Source organism: Elephantulus edwardii, unplaced genomic scaffold (assembly GCF_000299155.1).
Source record: "Elephantulus edwardii isolate Elephantulus edwardi_28Jun2011 unplaced genomic scaffold, EleEdw1.0 scaffold00054, whole genome shotgun sequence".
In the NCBI taxonomy this organism is placed as follows: domain Eukaryota; kingdom Metazoa; phylum Chordata; class Mammalia; order Macroscelidea; family Macroscelididae; genus Elephantulus; species Elephantulus edwardii.
Genome location: NW_006399804.1, coordinates 17,427,852 through 17,442,126, shown reverse-complemented (window position 1 = coordinate 17,442,126; position 14,275 = coordinate 17,427,852). Strand labels below are relative to the sequence as shown.

Sequence of the window (14,275 nt, the reverse complement as noted above, 5' to 3'; positions counted from 1 at the left end):
TATAAAGAACAGCACATAAATTGGTAAACTCAGACTTCAATTATTTACCCCACACTGCACTGCACACAACACACACGTGTGCTTCCAGGCTGGGAAGGAGTGATTTCATACACAGATATATTTAACTAAAACTATCTGCTGTGCAGGAGATGTGTACGATCTGCAGTGAACCCCCTAAAGCTGAGAATGTTCCCCAGATTCTGAGAGTCACATCAGGGACTAAACCAGAGTCCAGCCCTTCATTCCCCAGGGTGCCTCAGGGCCCCATCTTTTCCCTTTTATGTATTTACTTTTTTCCTTTTGGTTTGTTTTTTAGTTTAATATTTCACATAGGAGGTCAGACGACAAGGTCAGAATCCTCTAGAAAAGACAAAATATTCAGACTCCTGTAATTTGACAAATGACTGACTGTTGTTGCAAAGTATCAATACATACCATAACAATACAGCCCACACCAAGTCACCAAGCTTTCTGCAGAAGTGGCTTTTCCAAAGCACAGCACGCATGTGCTTAATGTGCAAAAATGTCTCAGGCATGAAATTCACAAAGGTAAAAGAATCAAACCCCATTAACCACACTACATCCTGATAACTTACCAAACATTTTTTTATGCTTCTTCTATTCTTTTACCTGTGACACTGATGTGTCAAATGCGTTAATGGTCAGCTATGCGATGAGGACAGAGTGGGGCGGAGCTCCCCGATTAAAACAAGCTTGGAAGGAGGAGTGGCATCCACTTCCATAATAGCTTGCCTCCAGAAACCCTATGAACCTGGAGAGAGGATGAAAGGCACCCAAGCGTCGAGGACTCTCCTTCATAGGGTCACTATGAGTCACCTGTGACTCGACGGCACATGACAACAACAATTCTTTCACAGAGTTAATTTCTTTTGTGTATGTATAATATTACACAAACTCAAGTATTATGCTAACCCCAAGTCCACCCCTCTCTTTGGTGCTTTGAATCCACCAGCAGCTCCAAGGGAGAAAAAAAATGCAAAATCTCCTCTCATGTCATTTACACTCTCAGAAAACCGTGGAAAGTCAGCTATGAGTCAGTTCTAACTCCACAGCAATGACTCTGACTTTCAGTGAGTTTCCTGAACTTAGAAATTTTCATTTTCAAACCAACATTTTTTAGGCTTTATACTATTCTATCCGAAAGGCATGCTGTCAGTCATCTAAACCTTCCCAGACTGCTGGTAATTGAAATTGTTCCTAAATTAGTTTAAATTAGTCTGATTTTCTGATTTATGTCACAGTATTGTTGTTGTTTTTATGTGCCACTGGGTCAACTCCAACTCATAGCAACCCTATGTACAACAGCTCTGAACCCTGCTCTATCCTGGGCCAATTTTATCATCTCTGACACACCTAACTCCATCACCCCAGTCACTGAGTCAATCTATTTCATCCAAGGTCTTCCTCTTGTGCAATGTTCCTCCACCTTCCCAAGCATGATGCCCCTCTCTAAGAACTGAGCCCTATTTGCAACATGACCAAAATACATTAGACAGCGCTTCAAAATCCTTGATTCTGGCTTCAAGAAGCAGCCTGGTTTTACCCTCTCTAGGACAGATTTGTTTATTCTCTTAGCAGTCCATGGTATATTCAATACTCCTCTCCAGCACCACAACTCAAAGGCATTGATTCTTTTTGTCACCCTTTATCATTGTCCAGCTCTCTGATGCATAACAAGTAATCACAAAGACCATGGCCTGGACCAGGCCCACTTTAGTCTCTAGACTCACAGCATTGCTCTTTAGCACTCTGGAGAGGTTCCCGACATCAGATTTTCTCAATGCAATTCATCTTTTGAATTCCTGACTGTTGGTGTGCCATGAAACATTTAAACCTTTCCAGACAGCTGGAAATGGAAATTGTTTCTAAGTTTAAATTAAACTGATTTTCTGACTTATGTCACAATAGATAGACTTAAAAATGCACAATTGCTTTATCAAAGAATAGGTCACTTCCACATGGTCAAATTAATTCCTAAAAAGTATCAATTTATATTTGTACCCGTACTATATGTTCTCTTATAAGTATAAAGTATTAATGTAAAAATATCTGCCTTTGATTATTAAAAAGGCAGATATACACTTCCTTTCCATTGCTTCATTAGCCATTCGCATTACTTTTTCTCCTCTCTGGAATACCTGATCAAGCTTACTCCCTCGTATTCCATTGATTCAGTTATTTGTACTGGTCAGTGTAAATGTTGTGTCTTGCTCATAGTTTTCTTTGAAGTATAGATTCCAAGGTGGTCAAATCAACTCACTTAAGTCATTTGTGATTTCTTTCACTGCTCTGAACTCTAATAATTCTTTTCTGTCCAACCTTGAAAAGTCATCTATGTTTTCATGATTTTAATTTTTTTTCTTATGGTAAGTGATAATTGGTGACGTGGTCCATAAGAAGTTGCACTGCTAACCTAAGTCTCTCGGGAAGTTTGAATCCACTAGCAGTTCTGAAGGAGAAAGACGGGCACTCTCCTCCCCTGTGATTTACAGCCTCTGAAAACCTACTGGAGGGTCAGCTATGAGTCAGTTCTCATTCCAGTGCAATGAGTTTGAGGCTTATTTGGTTTTTTTTCCCATGACTATCTTTGGTATGAAGTGAAAATAGACACGTGACTCTTCCCTAATCCCATGCTAAGCAATTTCCCCGTTTTTAACTATTATCTGATACTCAACACATATGTTATATAGATTAACATTTTATTCACACTATGATTTATTTCTGCATGTTAAATGTTGGCACTCTGACCTGTCAATTCTTGATTACTCATATCTAGCTTCCTGGCTACTGAAAATTAGAAAAGGTTGAAATAAACATAATACAATAAGCTCAACATCCTTTTTCTAAGAAAGAAATTAGAAAGCTATTCAATGAATGTCCCCACAATCCCATGTCCTTGATGACCATTGTCCATCAAGAAAGAGTTCAACATACTATCTAAAATAAAACAAAGATGTAGTAGATTTGAAATGATATACATTAAATGAATTTAAATAGAACCTTAAATAGAGTAATTGTTCACAGCCTAGTTTTGTCCATAAGCTCCCTGCTAAGCATGCCCTCACCCTGCCTTCGAGCAGAACATTGGTGCATTACAGGAAGACTAAAATGAGGGAAAAAAACACAACATGGGACCATAGAGATAGCTCCTATGCAAAGCAACTTTCCATTAGGTTCCTGAGGCTGTAAATCACTAAGGGAGGAGACTGGTTATCTTTCTCCTATGCAGCTGAACCACCTGAGATGTGAAGCCTTTGGGTTAGCAGCACCCTGCCATCAAATGAAACTGACTCATAGCTGACTCTCCAACGGGTTTTCAGAGGACATCGTTCATCTTTCTCCCATGGAGCAAACTGTGCACCTGAATCTCTTGTCTTTGCGTTGGCGGCACAAGTCCTTACTCAATAGGCCACTAGAGCACCCCACGTGAGAACTGTTACTGCTGTTACAAACCGCTCAGTTGGAACAGACTCATAGTTGACCCTCCAGTGCATTTTGAGAGGCAGTTTAATCACACTGGAGAAGATAGCCCATCTCTCTTCTGTGAAGCAGTTGGTGAATTTGAACTTTGTGCCTTTGAGTTGGCAACTCAACTCCTTGCCACTAAGCCAACACACCTCCCTAAATGAGAACTGCTGTTGTTTTGTCCTATTTAGTCCCAACTGACCCATAGGTCCAGCAGGTTTTCAGAGGCAGTATATCGCAAGGAAGGAGACTGTCCATCTTTCCTCAGTGAAGCAGCTGGGAAATTTGAACCAAGTACTTTTGTGCTGGCAGTGCAACTCCTTACTACATATTCCATTCCTACTTTCACCATTTACTGAGAATCTCTGATAGTTTATCCTCAGGGTGTGAAAAGACACAGTTTCTCCCCTTGAGAACATTCGAGCATAGAATGAGCAAAGACTGGTTATCAATTTCCCAACAATGTGCCAGAGGATTCGGAATCATTTTTCACTACTGTAACAGAGAGGGATCATATCTGTGAAGCAGGGTGGGGTGGACATGGGTTTTGTTATTGCTATTTTAAAAAGATGTCTTTCTAGAAACTGTATCTAGACAATTGTCTTTGGCAGCTCTCTTATTACACCACCAGATAAAATAGGCGTATGCATCAGGACAGGCACAGCTAGCACGACTGGCTTCCGGGGCGCACAAATGCTCACCAATGTGTGGGCTGGATGGATCGGTGGCACGCATGTATCTGGGTGTGTCTTCCTCCAGCAGCCGATGAGTCACTAACCCCGTGCAGCTCTGCAAGAGGATGGGCTGGGCGTCATTTTCAATCCCTTCCAAACGCCTGGCGATTCGTTCTTTTCTGCGCAAGACATCGAAAGAGTGCAATGAATCAACACAAGTCCATTCAAAGGAAAACGGGATACTGTTTAGCCAACCTCCCTCAGGCACCATGAAAAGAGCTTACCTCTTCATGTCTACAAATTCGTTATTCTTTGGCTCAAAGATTTTCCTTAATTCTGCAACTAAAAGAAAACAAACGTGAAACAAAAACAAAAGGAAAGCCCGATATTTGTCCCATTAATTAGTGTAGCATCTGTTTATTGGTCGTGCCTGCCCTGCAACAACGATACACAAAATGGCATTCCTGTTTTTCTAGAGATTGTTCAGTTTGGGGAGGCAGCTGCCCAGTGAAGTAAGCAGCAAGTGTACCTTGTGCGTGAGCAATCCTGCATTGTCACAGGGATAGAAAAAGCAAAGATGGGAAATAATGCAGACTTGGGGGCAGAGTGGCAGAAAAAGGCAAAACCCAAGCGGTTGCTGTCAATATGATCCCACATGTGTCAGAGTAAAGTTGTGGACCACAGTGTTTTCAATTCAATGCCTGATTTCCCTGAAGCAGCTGACAAGGCCTTTCTTCCAAAGTACTTCTGAGTGGTATCAAACCTCTGACTTTTTGGTTAGCTGTTGAATGTGTTAACTGCAGACTAGTGCTATGAACACCCACGGCTAGGCCCAGTTCATGCACTCACAGTCACTCTTAGCTCAGCTTGTCACATAATTGGTAATGCCTGAATTGTATTTTTATCTGTAACTAATATCTTGTTAATCTGTAGCTAATATAAAAGATGAATTAGGAAAATCTGCTGTCAGGGACTTCTTCAGAGTGCTGAAGAGCAAAGACGTCCATCAAAAGGATAAGGTGCTCTTGATCCAGGTCATAATCTTCACAATTACTTGCTATACATCAGAGAGCTAGACAATGACCAATGACGACAAAAGAAGAATTGATACTTTTGAGGTGTGGTGCTGGAGAAGGGTATTGAACATACCATGGACTGCAAAGAGAACAAACAGGTCTGCCCTGGAGAAGGTGAAACCAAGCAAGCTGCTCCCGGGAGGCAAGGTTTTTGAAGTTCCATCTCACACACTTTGAGCATGTAGCCTGGAGGGGGATCAGCCTTTGGAGAAGGATATTATGCTTGGAAGGGTCGAGGGACAGTGCAGGAGAAGAAGGCCCTGGATGCGATGGCCTGGTACAATAATTGGGGTAATGACAGAAGGGGCATCGGAGACAGTGAGATTGGCTCAGAATAGAGCAGAGCTACTGTGCAGAGTCGCTATGAGTTATAGCTGACCTGACGGCACCTAATGACAATAACGAGCAATACTTTGTTGTTAATTTGTACCATGAGTTGGAACCGACTCATAGCTGATTTTAAGGAGTTTTCAGAGACTGTAAATTATTAGGAAGAGACTGTCTGTCTCCTGGGAGCAGCTGGCAGATCCGAACTGTGTGCCTTTGGGTTGGTAGCACACCACATTATACCACTAAGCCACCAGAGCTCCCTGTACCTAACGGACCTCCTGTAGTGTGCCTCACTTAACGACAGTTCGCACAAACATTTCCCCAAATCTCCTCTTACAGTACTTCACAGGAAGGAAGCATTAACACTTATTTCCTCACTGATTGAAGAGGATGAGACACAAATTCTTCTGGCAGCACTGAATGATCAGAACAAATGTTTAGCAAAAATCTCTGGGTTCTCCCAATACCACTAGCAAGGATACTCCTAAGTTGTAAAAAAAAAAAATTTCTTTGAAGACGTGGCCAAATTTGATGCAGAATAAAGAGAGGGCTCTCTTCTCACTTGTCCTCTGATACTTTCTGCTTTCTGTCAAGATTCATCTAACATTAGCTATAATATCCCTAGTACCACAGCCTCTTCTAAACCTAGACTGCATATCTGGCAGTTCTCTGTTGACGTGTTGCTCTTGTACTTAGGGTCGCTGTGAGTCACAAGCAACTCAACAGCACATAACAACAACAACAACAATAACAACTTCTCACTTACTACTCTATCTTATAAATTCATGAGGGCTTAAGTGAGCAGGTCCTATTAAGGATCCAGGAAGGCATAATAGACAATGAGGAGACACTAAGCAGCCCTGGGATAACAGAAAATCTGAAAGGCCAAGTTGAGGAAAAAAAAAAAAAAGGAGAGTATATAAATAGATGACATTTCAATGACTTTAATTTCTGTCTTATTATGCTTTTTAAAATTGGTTATTTTTAGTAAAGAATCACATTCCCTATACTTGCATGTACCCCCCTTTTACTGCTTTTTTGTTTAGAGATATAAGTCACTTTTTGTTTATTTTTAAGTGATTGTTTTACTTTTTAAATGATTGTTATTGGGTGCCATCAAGTTGAGTCAATTCCACTACATTGCTATCCCAAAGGCTTGTGGTTCAAATCCACCAGTTGCTCCAAGAGAGCAGAATAGGCAATCTCCTCTCGCGTGATTTACTGCCTCTGAAAACCCACTGGAGGGTCAGTGATGGGTTGGTTCTGACTCAATGGCACACAACAATAACAATAACAATAACAACAATAGCAACTCTTTGTGAAAGAGTAGAACTGCTGCTATTCCGTGTGGTTTCCTAGATTTTAATCTTTCTGGGAGCAGACTGCAAAGTCTAGAAAGAAAGATGAGGCAGTCAGCTTCAAAGAAGAGTACAGTCTTCGACAGTTCTACTCTGTCTATAGGTCACCATGAGTATGCTCAAGGGCTTGAATTTTAAATGATACCAAAAATTCATTGTGATTGAGCTGATTACAGTTCATAATGACTCTGAAAAACAGAGTAGAATGCTCTGAAGGGTTTCCAAGATTATAACTAGTGGAATGACATATGAAAGCAAACGTCTCTGTATTTCACTGATGAGTGGTTAGTACCAATTAACTGAGGTGTTCTTGAAATCAGTTGCTTTTGGATCAATTCCAATATACTGTGACCCCATGTGCATTACAGGAGAAACATGTGGCACCAAGTATTCAGGTGCTGATTTTTTGAAAGTAGCTTACCAGGTCTTCCTTCTAAGGAACTTCTGTGTGGTCTTGAACACCCACCTTTTTAATAATAGCCTAGTGTATTAGCTTTCAGAGTTCCGTGGCCTAGTAGTAAGGAGCTGTCAACCAAAAAGCATGCATTCAGTCCCACCAGCTGCTTTTTGGGAGAAAGGGGGGCAGTCTCCTTCCATGTGATTAACTGACTCAAACAGTCTGCTGGAGGGTAAGCTATGGATTGTTTTCAACTTTGGGGTACATAACAGCAATCACCTTGGCTAAGGCAAGCTGGCTTTAAAAAGTCTTCCTCTAAACTGGCATCTCTGGGATTCAGAGTTGCTGGAGGTAAAGCTATGTTTGCATCATAATATTATGTTCCCATTTAGATGTCTGCTGCCATAGTGATCCTATGAACAACAGGACTGAAAACTGCCCTACCTTTCTATCTTGTGTCATCCTCACCTTCTCCGACATAGTAAGACCCACACTGCACTTTGGGCTATAATAAAAATGGCGCTGCACGTCATAGCGTCTTGAGAGGAAACTTGGCTAATAATAACAATTCCAGTTAACTAGTTAGCTGTAGTGAAATTAGGGTGATAAAACTTTAAAGACTAGTGGAACATATTTTGAAGATATTTTTTTAAGGATGATAAAAGCAAACAATTTCAATTAATTATTTAGCCCCCAAAAGAGGAAAATCAATCCATTTTTTCATAAAAACACTCAAGAAACTACTATAACCACATGCAAAGTTGTCTTACACACGTCTTAAATCTCTCATGGAGAAACAGTATAGAGTATTGGAAGCCCTAGTAGTATAAACAATAACAACTAGTATAATGGTTGACAGAAGCATTCTGAGTGCGGAATTTCTTTGTTGTGAGCCCTGCATCACATGATGTTATGTAGCCCTGACTTTCATTGCAATTGCCAATATACTCCAGTTATCATGATGCAAAATGTCCCTACATGTTCCCAAAGTCACATGGGGACAGCGCTCTTCTGGTCTGAGAATCATGGCTACCAGCACAAAGACTTTAAACAGGAGGCCTGTCTCTTAACCACCAGCACCCTAGGTCTGCAGTGAAAGACACCACAAGTCCTTTGTGCTTTGGATTCCAACTTAAAGTCCTTTCAAACCCAAAATGCCCTGGCAGTTAGTATCCATCAACTTTGGGAATGCTTAGAATGAAACGTCACAGTCCTCTTTGATTGTATTAAAGCTTATTAAATAAGGGATTATTAAATGAGGACCATCGTCCCTCTGTCTGCTGGACCATGATGGCCTGTGAGGCTGGAATCAATACCACCAGTGACTCTGCTTGTATTTGGAATAATGATGACATAATATCCAGCATCACAGTACAGTATGACAAACTGACAGAGGGTGTGAGGGGCCATCAACCAAACATCAACTCACAGTGACCCTATGTACAAAGGATCAGAGCCTTGTCCAATCCTGTGTCATCCTTACAATCTCTGCTGTGCGTAAGCCCCTTGATGAAATCACTATAGACAGCATCTCATATAGGATTTGCTTCCAAATTTTTCAGACCTTAATTGTTTATAGTATTATTAATCAATCAAGAAACTGGGTGGGTAAAGAAGACAAAGGATTTGAAACTGGTGGAAACAAATTTTGCTACAAAGAACTTGACCTTTTCGGTCAGTTTTTCTAAGCTATTGTTAAAACCATACTTTGGAAAGTCTTGAAATCAGAGAGGTTCTTCTGTTTCACACCTGGTCCACAAACTCATCAAGGCAGGAACCCAAGTCCTTGAGCACATGCCTGTAAGACCTTTCCTGGAACACTTCACCAGGGTTCTTAGTAGCCGAAGCGTGATACACTCCATTTCTAGTACCATGAATCAGAATAATTTTCTTTCTCACGGGACGTCTCATGTTGTTGTTTTTCAAATGTTATCAAGTTGACTATGACCCTTAGTGACCCTATGAACAATGGCTCTGAATCTTGCCCCATCCTGAGTCAATCTGACTGTCTCTGACACATTTGATTCAATTGCCATAGTCACTGTGCCAAATCTATCTCATCCCTCTAATTCTACACTTTAAACTTTGCCTATACAATGCAGATAAACCTATACATAACAATAGACAGTTTTCTAAGCACACGTATATCAGGTTGACACCAGATCATGGCAATAAGGCATGTATTACAATAAAGCAAGTCTCATGAATTTTTAGGCTTCTCAGTGCATATAAAAGTTATTCTCAATACATACCTACAGTATGTATTTGTTAGGGGTACAACTGTTGATTGCCTTCGAGTCAAGCACAACTCATAGAGGCCCTATGAACAAAAGGCCTGAAGTCCCTCTACAACTATCGACATTAATCAAAGTTCATAGAGTTGCAATAGTGGTGCAATAGAAATATGGAAAAGTTTGAAATATTAAAAAAGTTACTAAAATGAGACCCAGAGTAAGCACATGATGTTCAAAGAACTTTTCTAGAGACTTGCTCAATCCAGGACTTTACACACTTTCTATTAGTATTAATCACACTTTGAATTAGTATCAGTAAGTACCCCCCAAATTAGACTATCTGTAAAGAAAAGTAGGAGAAAATAAAGTAGGCCAATACTTGAAGACTGTGCAATGTCCCTATTTAAGTGTCCTTGTTGGTGGCTAAACCCTGGGCTCCCTATAGAGCTCTCCTCATCACTTCACACCCAGGCAACTCATCAATCCATCAGCTCAGGAAATACCTCAACTTGTCAGTGGGCCCTTGGCCTTTCAAGTCTGATTTTACCTCTACACAGGGATATGCTTTCTGGTCTAATATATTTTGGACTTGATACCATTTTATTTCTTTTATTTTTTCCTAAGCAGAAAAAAAATTCCATCTCCTATAAATCTCTTCTAAAGAACGGGTTACAAACCTCATTCAGAATTAAGAGATTTTTTTTAAATCAGTATTAAATGGCCATTTCTTATACAAGCTAATGTCAGAGTTGATGAAGAGAAAGATTAGTAACAGTAATCAATGTTATAAAACAAAATGTCTATGAGTGATTGTATAAAAAAAATCAATATAACTTGTAAAAATTTAGGAAATAAAAATATATATAAAACGTAAATATTAGGCAATTTTTATGTAGTCATCAGTTTACTGACAAAAGCAAGGGTAGGTGTGTTCTAACTAACTTTGAAACTCATAGCTAACTTTCCAGTAGGTTCTCAGAGGGTGTAAGTTGCATGGGTGATCACTCATCTTTCTTCCACGGAGCTGCTGGTGGACCCAACCTACCTGAGAGGCTCCACCTTCGACTTGGAAGTGCGCCTCCCTACCGACTATGCCACCGGAGCTCTCCTGGGTGGGTTATGTTGTTGTTAAGTGCTGTTGAGGTGACTATGACTCAGAGCAACCCTATGAACATCAGATCTGAATCACTGGAGAAAGACATCATGCTTAGAAAGGTGGAGGGTTAGTGTAAGAGAGGAACATCCCCTCAATAAGATGGACTGACACGGTGACTGTAGCAATGGGCTCAATTATGTCGGAGATGGTGGGGATGGCTGAGTTATAGACGATGCCTATGATTGACTACACTAGCATCTTTACCAGTGAGAAGACTCATTCTCTGAACAATGATAGGCATTGAGCTGGGGGAATCTGTTTGACCGTCATTAAAAACAACAACACACTTGGGGAAGAGGAGACCCTCAATGACACAGATGGAGGAAGCTAATGGTATATTTTTGTACATTGTACAGAAGGTTGGAAGTGTGAGTCCACTCAGCGGCTACTTCTCACAAACCAGTCACTGAAGGCTCTGTGGAGCACAGTTCTGTCTGGACACACATGGCGGCGATGAGTTGGAATCAACTCGATAATAACTGATGTGCACCTGTATGTGTTTATGCTTACTTAGGAAACAGATGTAAGACACTGGATGGACCAATAAGGGGCTAGCATCTATTAAGTGTAAACTTCATAAAGCTGTGAAGGATCAAATAGGACAGGTGGAAGACCACAGGGTGAATGTACATGGACAGTGAAGAAGGGCAAGTACAGGAAATGGGCACTTTCTTGGAGAAATTTAAAGAAAGAAAAGCTGACTTACTCTCCCTGTCACATATCCACTAACAACTGGAAGACCGCCAAAACTAAAGGGGAAAAGCAAGAAGAAAGGTGGAAATAAAAATGTAAGCAGCGTGGTTATTTCACATAAGCTAACTCTTGGGAGCTATGGTAGCGCAGCTGATACGGCGTTGAGCTGCTAATCCAAAGGCATTGCCCCTCTGGTCGTCTGAAGCCACGAGCAGCTTTGTTGAAGAAAGTCCGACTATCTCCTCGGCATTTTACAGCCTCTGAAAACCCGCTGAAGGGTCAGTTCTGACTTGACAGCAACGATTTTTTCTAACATGGGGCAGAAGACAAGAGAGTGTGCAAGCTGGGGTTTGATGAAGAGACTTTTCCTGACAGAAACCCAGATAACATATTTATATGCCCTAGGAATTGGTTGGAGCTCTGGTGGCTTAGTGGCAAGGAGCTGCTGCACTATAACCCTGAAGGTACATGGTTTGAAGCCCCTGTTGCTCCATGGGAGAAGGATGGGCACTCTCCTCCCTTACAATTAACTGACTCTGAAATCCCACTGGAGGGTCAGCTATGGGGCAGTTCAAACTCGACAGCACACAACAACACTGTTTAAAACTTAAAAGAAAAAAAATCTTACCTTTAGGAAGTGCACTCAAAACCTTAGTATCGATTTCCCTTTTGTTTTTAATAAATTTTTCTTTAGCTTCGTGTGAAAACTCCTTCTGAAAGCTAAAATATATTACATAAATTAAAATTTCCAAGTCCACTTAAATAAAGATATATAATTCTAAGAGAAAAAGAAAATATGTATGTGTATCCATACTATGGATTTTAAAAAAATCTATTTTATTTCAGTGAAAATGTACAAATCTCATCTTTTCCCCCAATAGCCATTCACAGGCAATAATAACCATTAATTGATGTAATTTTCACAATTTCTAAGCAAACCCTTATTGCATATTACTATTCTCTTGACTCACTTTCTTTATTAATTTTCCCCGCCTCCCCTAATTAATCCATAGTGTATGTCTTGTTGCTGATTGTTGATTGCAATACACATAATGTCTGACCATCTACTCATTTCACACTGAACTTCCTTTGCCTGTTCTAACACAGGAATTATTTGGCAGTTCTTTTTGTGCTTTCCCTGTCATGCCTTCTTAGCTCCTGTAACCATGCTTTTTTATAAACAACGGTCTTATACGGTATCTTTCCATTTGTAAGTGCGTTATTTCACTCAACATAACATCCTCCAGACTCAGCCATGTTGTGTAGTGTTTCCTGAGTTTCTCAGTACGGTGTAATACTCCATTCTTGGAATGTATCAGAGCTTCTCTATCCATTCATTTCTTGATGGGCACTTGGTCTGCTTCCATCTCTTTGCTACTGTGAGTGATATTGGAATAATCATCAGTGTACACACATCTATCTGTTTCTGTCCCATTTCTTTAGGGTATATTTCCAGTAGTGGATCACATGGTATTTAAATTTTCAACCTTCTGAGGAAGCACCAGCTGCCTTCCAGGTCTGTAGTCACATATACTCAAACTGAAACTCATTACCATTGAGTTGGAACCCACTCATTGCTGACCTTCCAACAAGTTTTCTGAGGCTGTAAATCACGTGGGAAGAGACTGTCTATCTTTCTTCTGAGGAGCTCCAGGTGGATTTGAACTGCCAGAGAGACATATTGTTTGGTTAACAGTACAGCTCCCGATAGGCTATGCCACCAGAGTTTCATGGTTACACATAACTAAATATATTAATACCTATCTCAAGGAAAAGGTTTTTTTCTGGAGAATTAATTGGTGATTTTAAGGATACATTTCTATTTCTGTTCATGTCATGACATTATCTATAAGATCAACAATTAAATCAGGATAGGTAGCAGGCATGGCATATTGTTTGTACCAGGTCCCATCAAATCACCTATGCCTTTCAGTGACCTATGGCTCACAAACAACAGATCTGAACCTTGTCCTGACAATCTCTGACTTGTCTGAGTTCACTGCTACAGTGTTAAACCATCTTGTTGGAGGTCTTCCTCTCTTTCTCTGACCCTCCACCTTTTCCAGAGTGATGTTCTTTGCCAAGGACTAGCCTCTCTTCCAGGAGGGTAAAACATGGCTAGGGGAACCCTAAGTCTCAGTGTGGCCTGACAATCTATTGGAGGCCACCCAGTAGCAGTGGCAGCTCAGATGAATCATCCAATCTGTTCGTGATACAATTTCTCCATCAAGAAATCAATGTGGCGAGCTGATTTACCTGTTTCCTTCAGGCATTAAAATGATACTAAAGTAATAAATGCCTTCAAATAACCAATAAACTAAAGTGTAGTGACTGAGCCTGAAAGGTTCATGAAAAAGTGTCTTGGTGGGGGGGAGAGGAAACAAAGGGGAAGAATAATAAAGAAATCAAATACTCATGGAACTGTTCGTTATACTAAGCATATCTAACTATCTTAATCATCTTCACCAGAACACTGTGAGGTAGGAACAATTCCATAGTGTGCTGGTAAATGTTGAATAAGTGGTTTCTTCTTGGCTTTCTCCCTTTAAAATAGTGCTTTGCTTTGTGGTATTTCTCAAGAATATAAACAGCCCCAATTGGCATAGATCAATAGTGACTTGGTTGTATGAGATACAGTGTATATGAATGGTGGTGTGAAGTATGATGCAAATGAAAGATTGTCTAAAACACAGTGTACATGAATGAAATGCAATAAAATGGGGAAAAGACCCCCAACTGGATATACATAGGGTTTTGGGCTTTTTTAGAAAGAAAGAAAAAAAGGAAAGAGGAAAGGAAAGGAAAGGGGACAGGAAAGGAAGAAGGAAGGAAGGAAGGAAAGAAGGAAAGAAAGGAAGGAAGAAAGGAAGA

The 14,275-nt window shown here is 40.4% G+C and overlaps 1 protein-coding gene across 1 annotated transcript in view; it reads right to left on the bottom strand.

Annotated features, from left to right (window-relative positions):
• Window positions 1–14,275, bottom strand: part of SVIL (supervillin) — a 131,772-nt gene that overhangs the window by 107,590 nt on the left and 9,907 nt on the right. The window contains exons 2-3 of the mRNA XM_006887117.1: window positions 4,445–4,502; window positions 4,188–4,402 (exon numbers count right to left, since the gene is read on the bottom strand). Of these exons, the coding sequence (XP_006887179.1) occupies window positions 4,188–4,402; window positions 4,445–4,502 (273 nt within the window). The remainder of the gene's footprint in view (window positions 1–4,187; window positions 4,403–4,444; window positions 4,503–14,275) is intronic.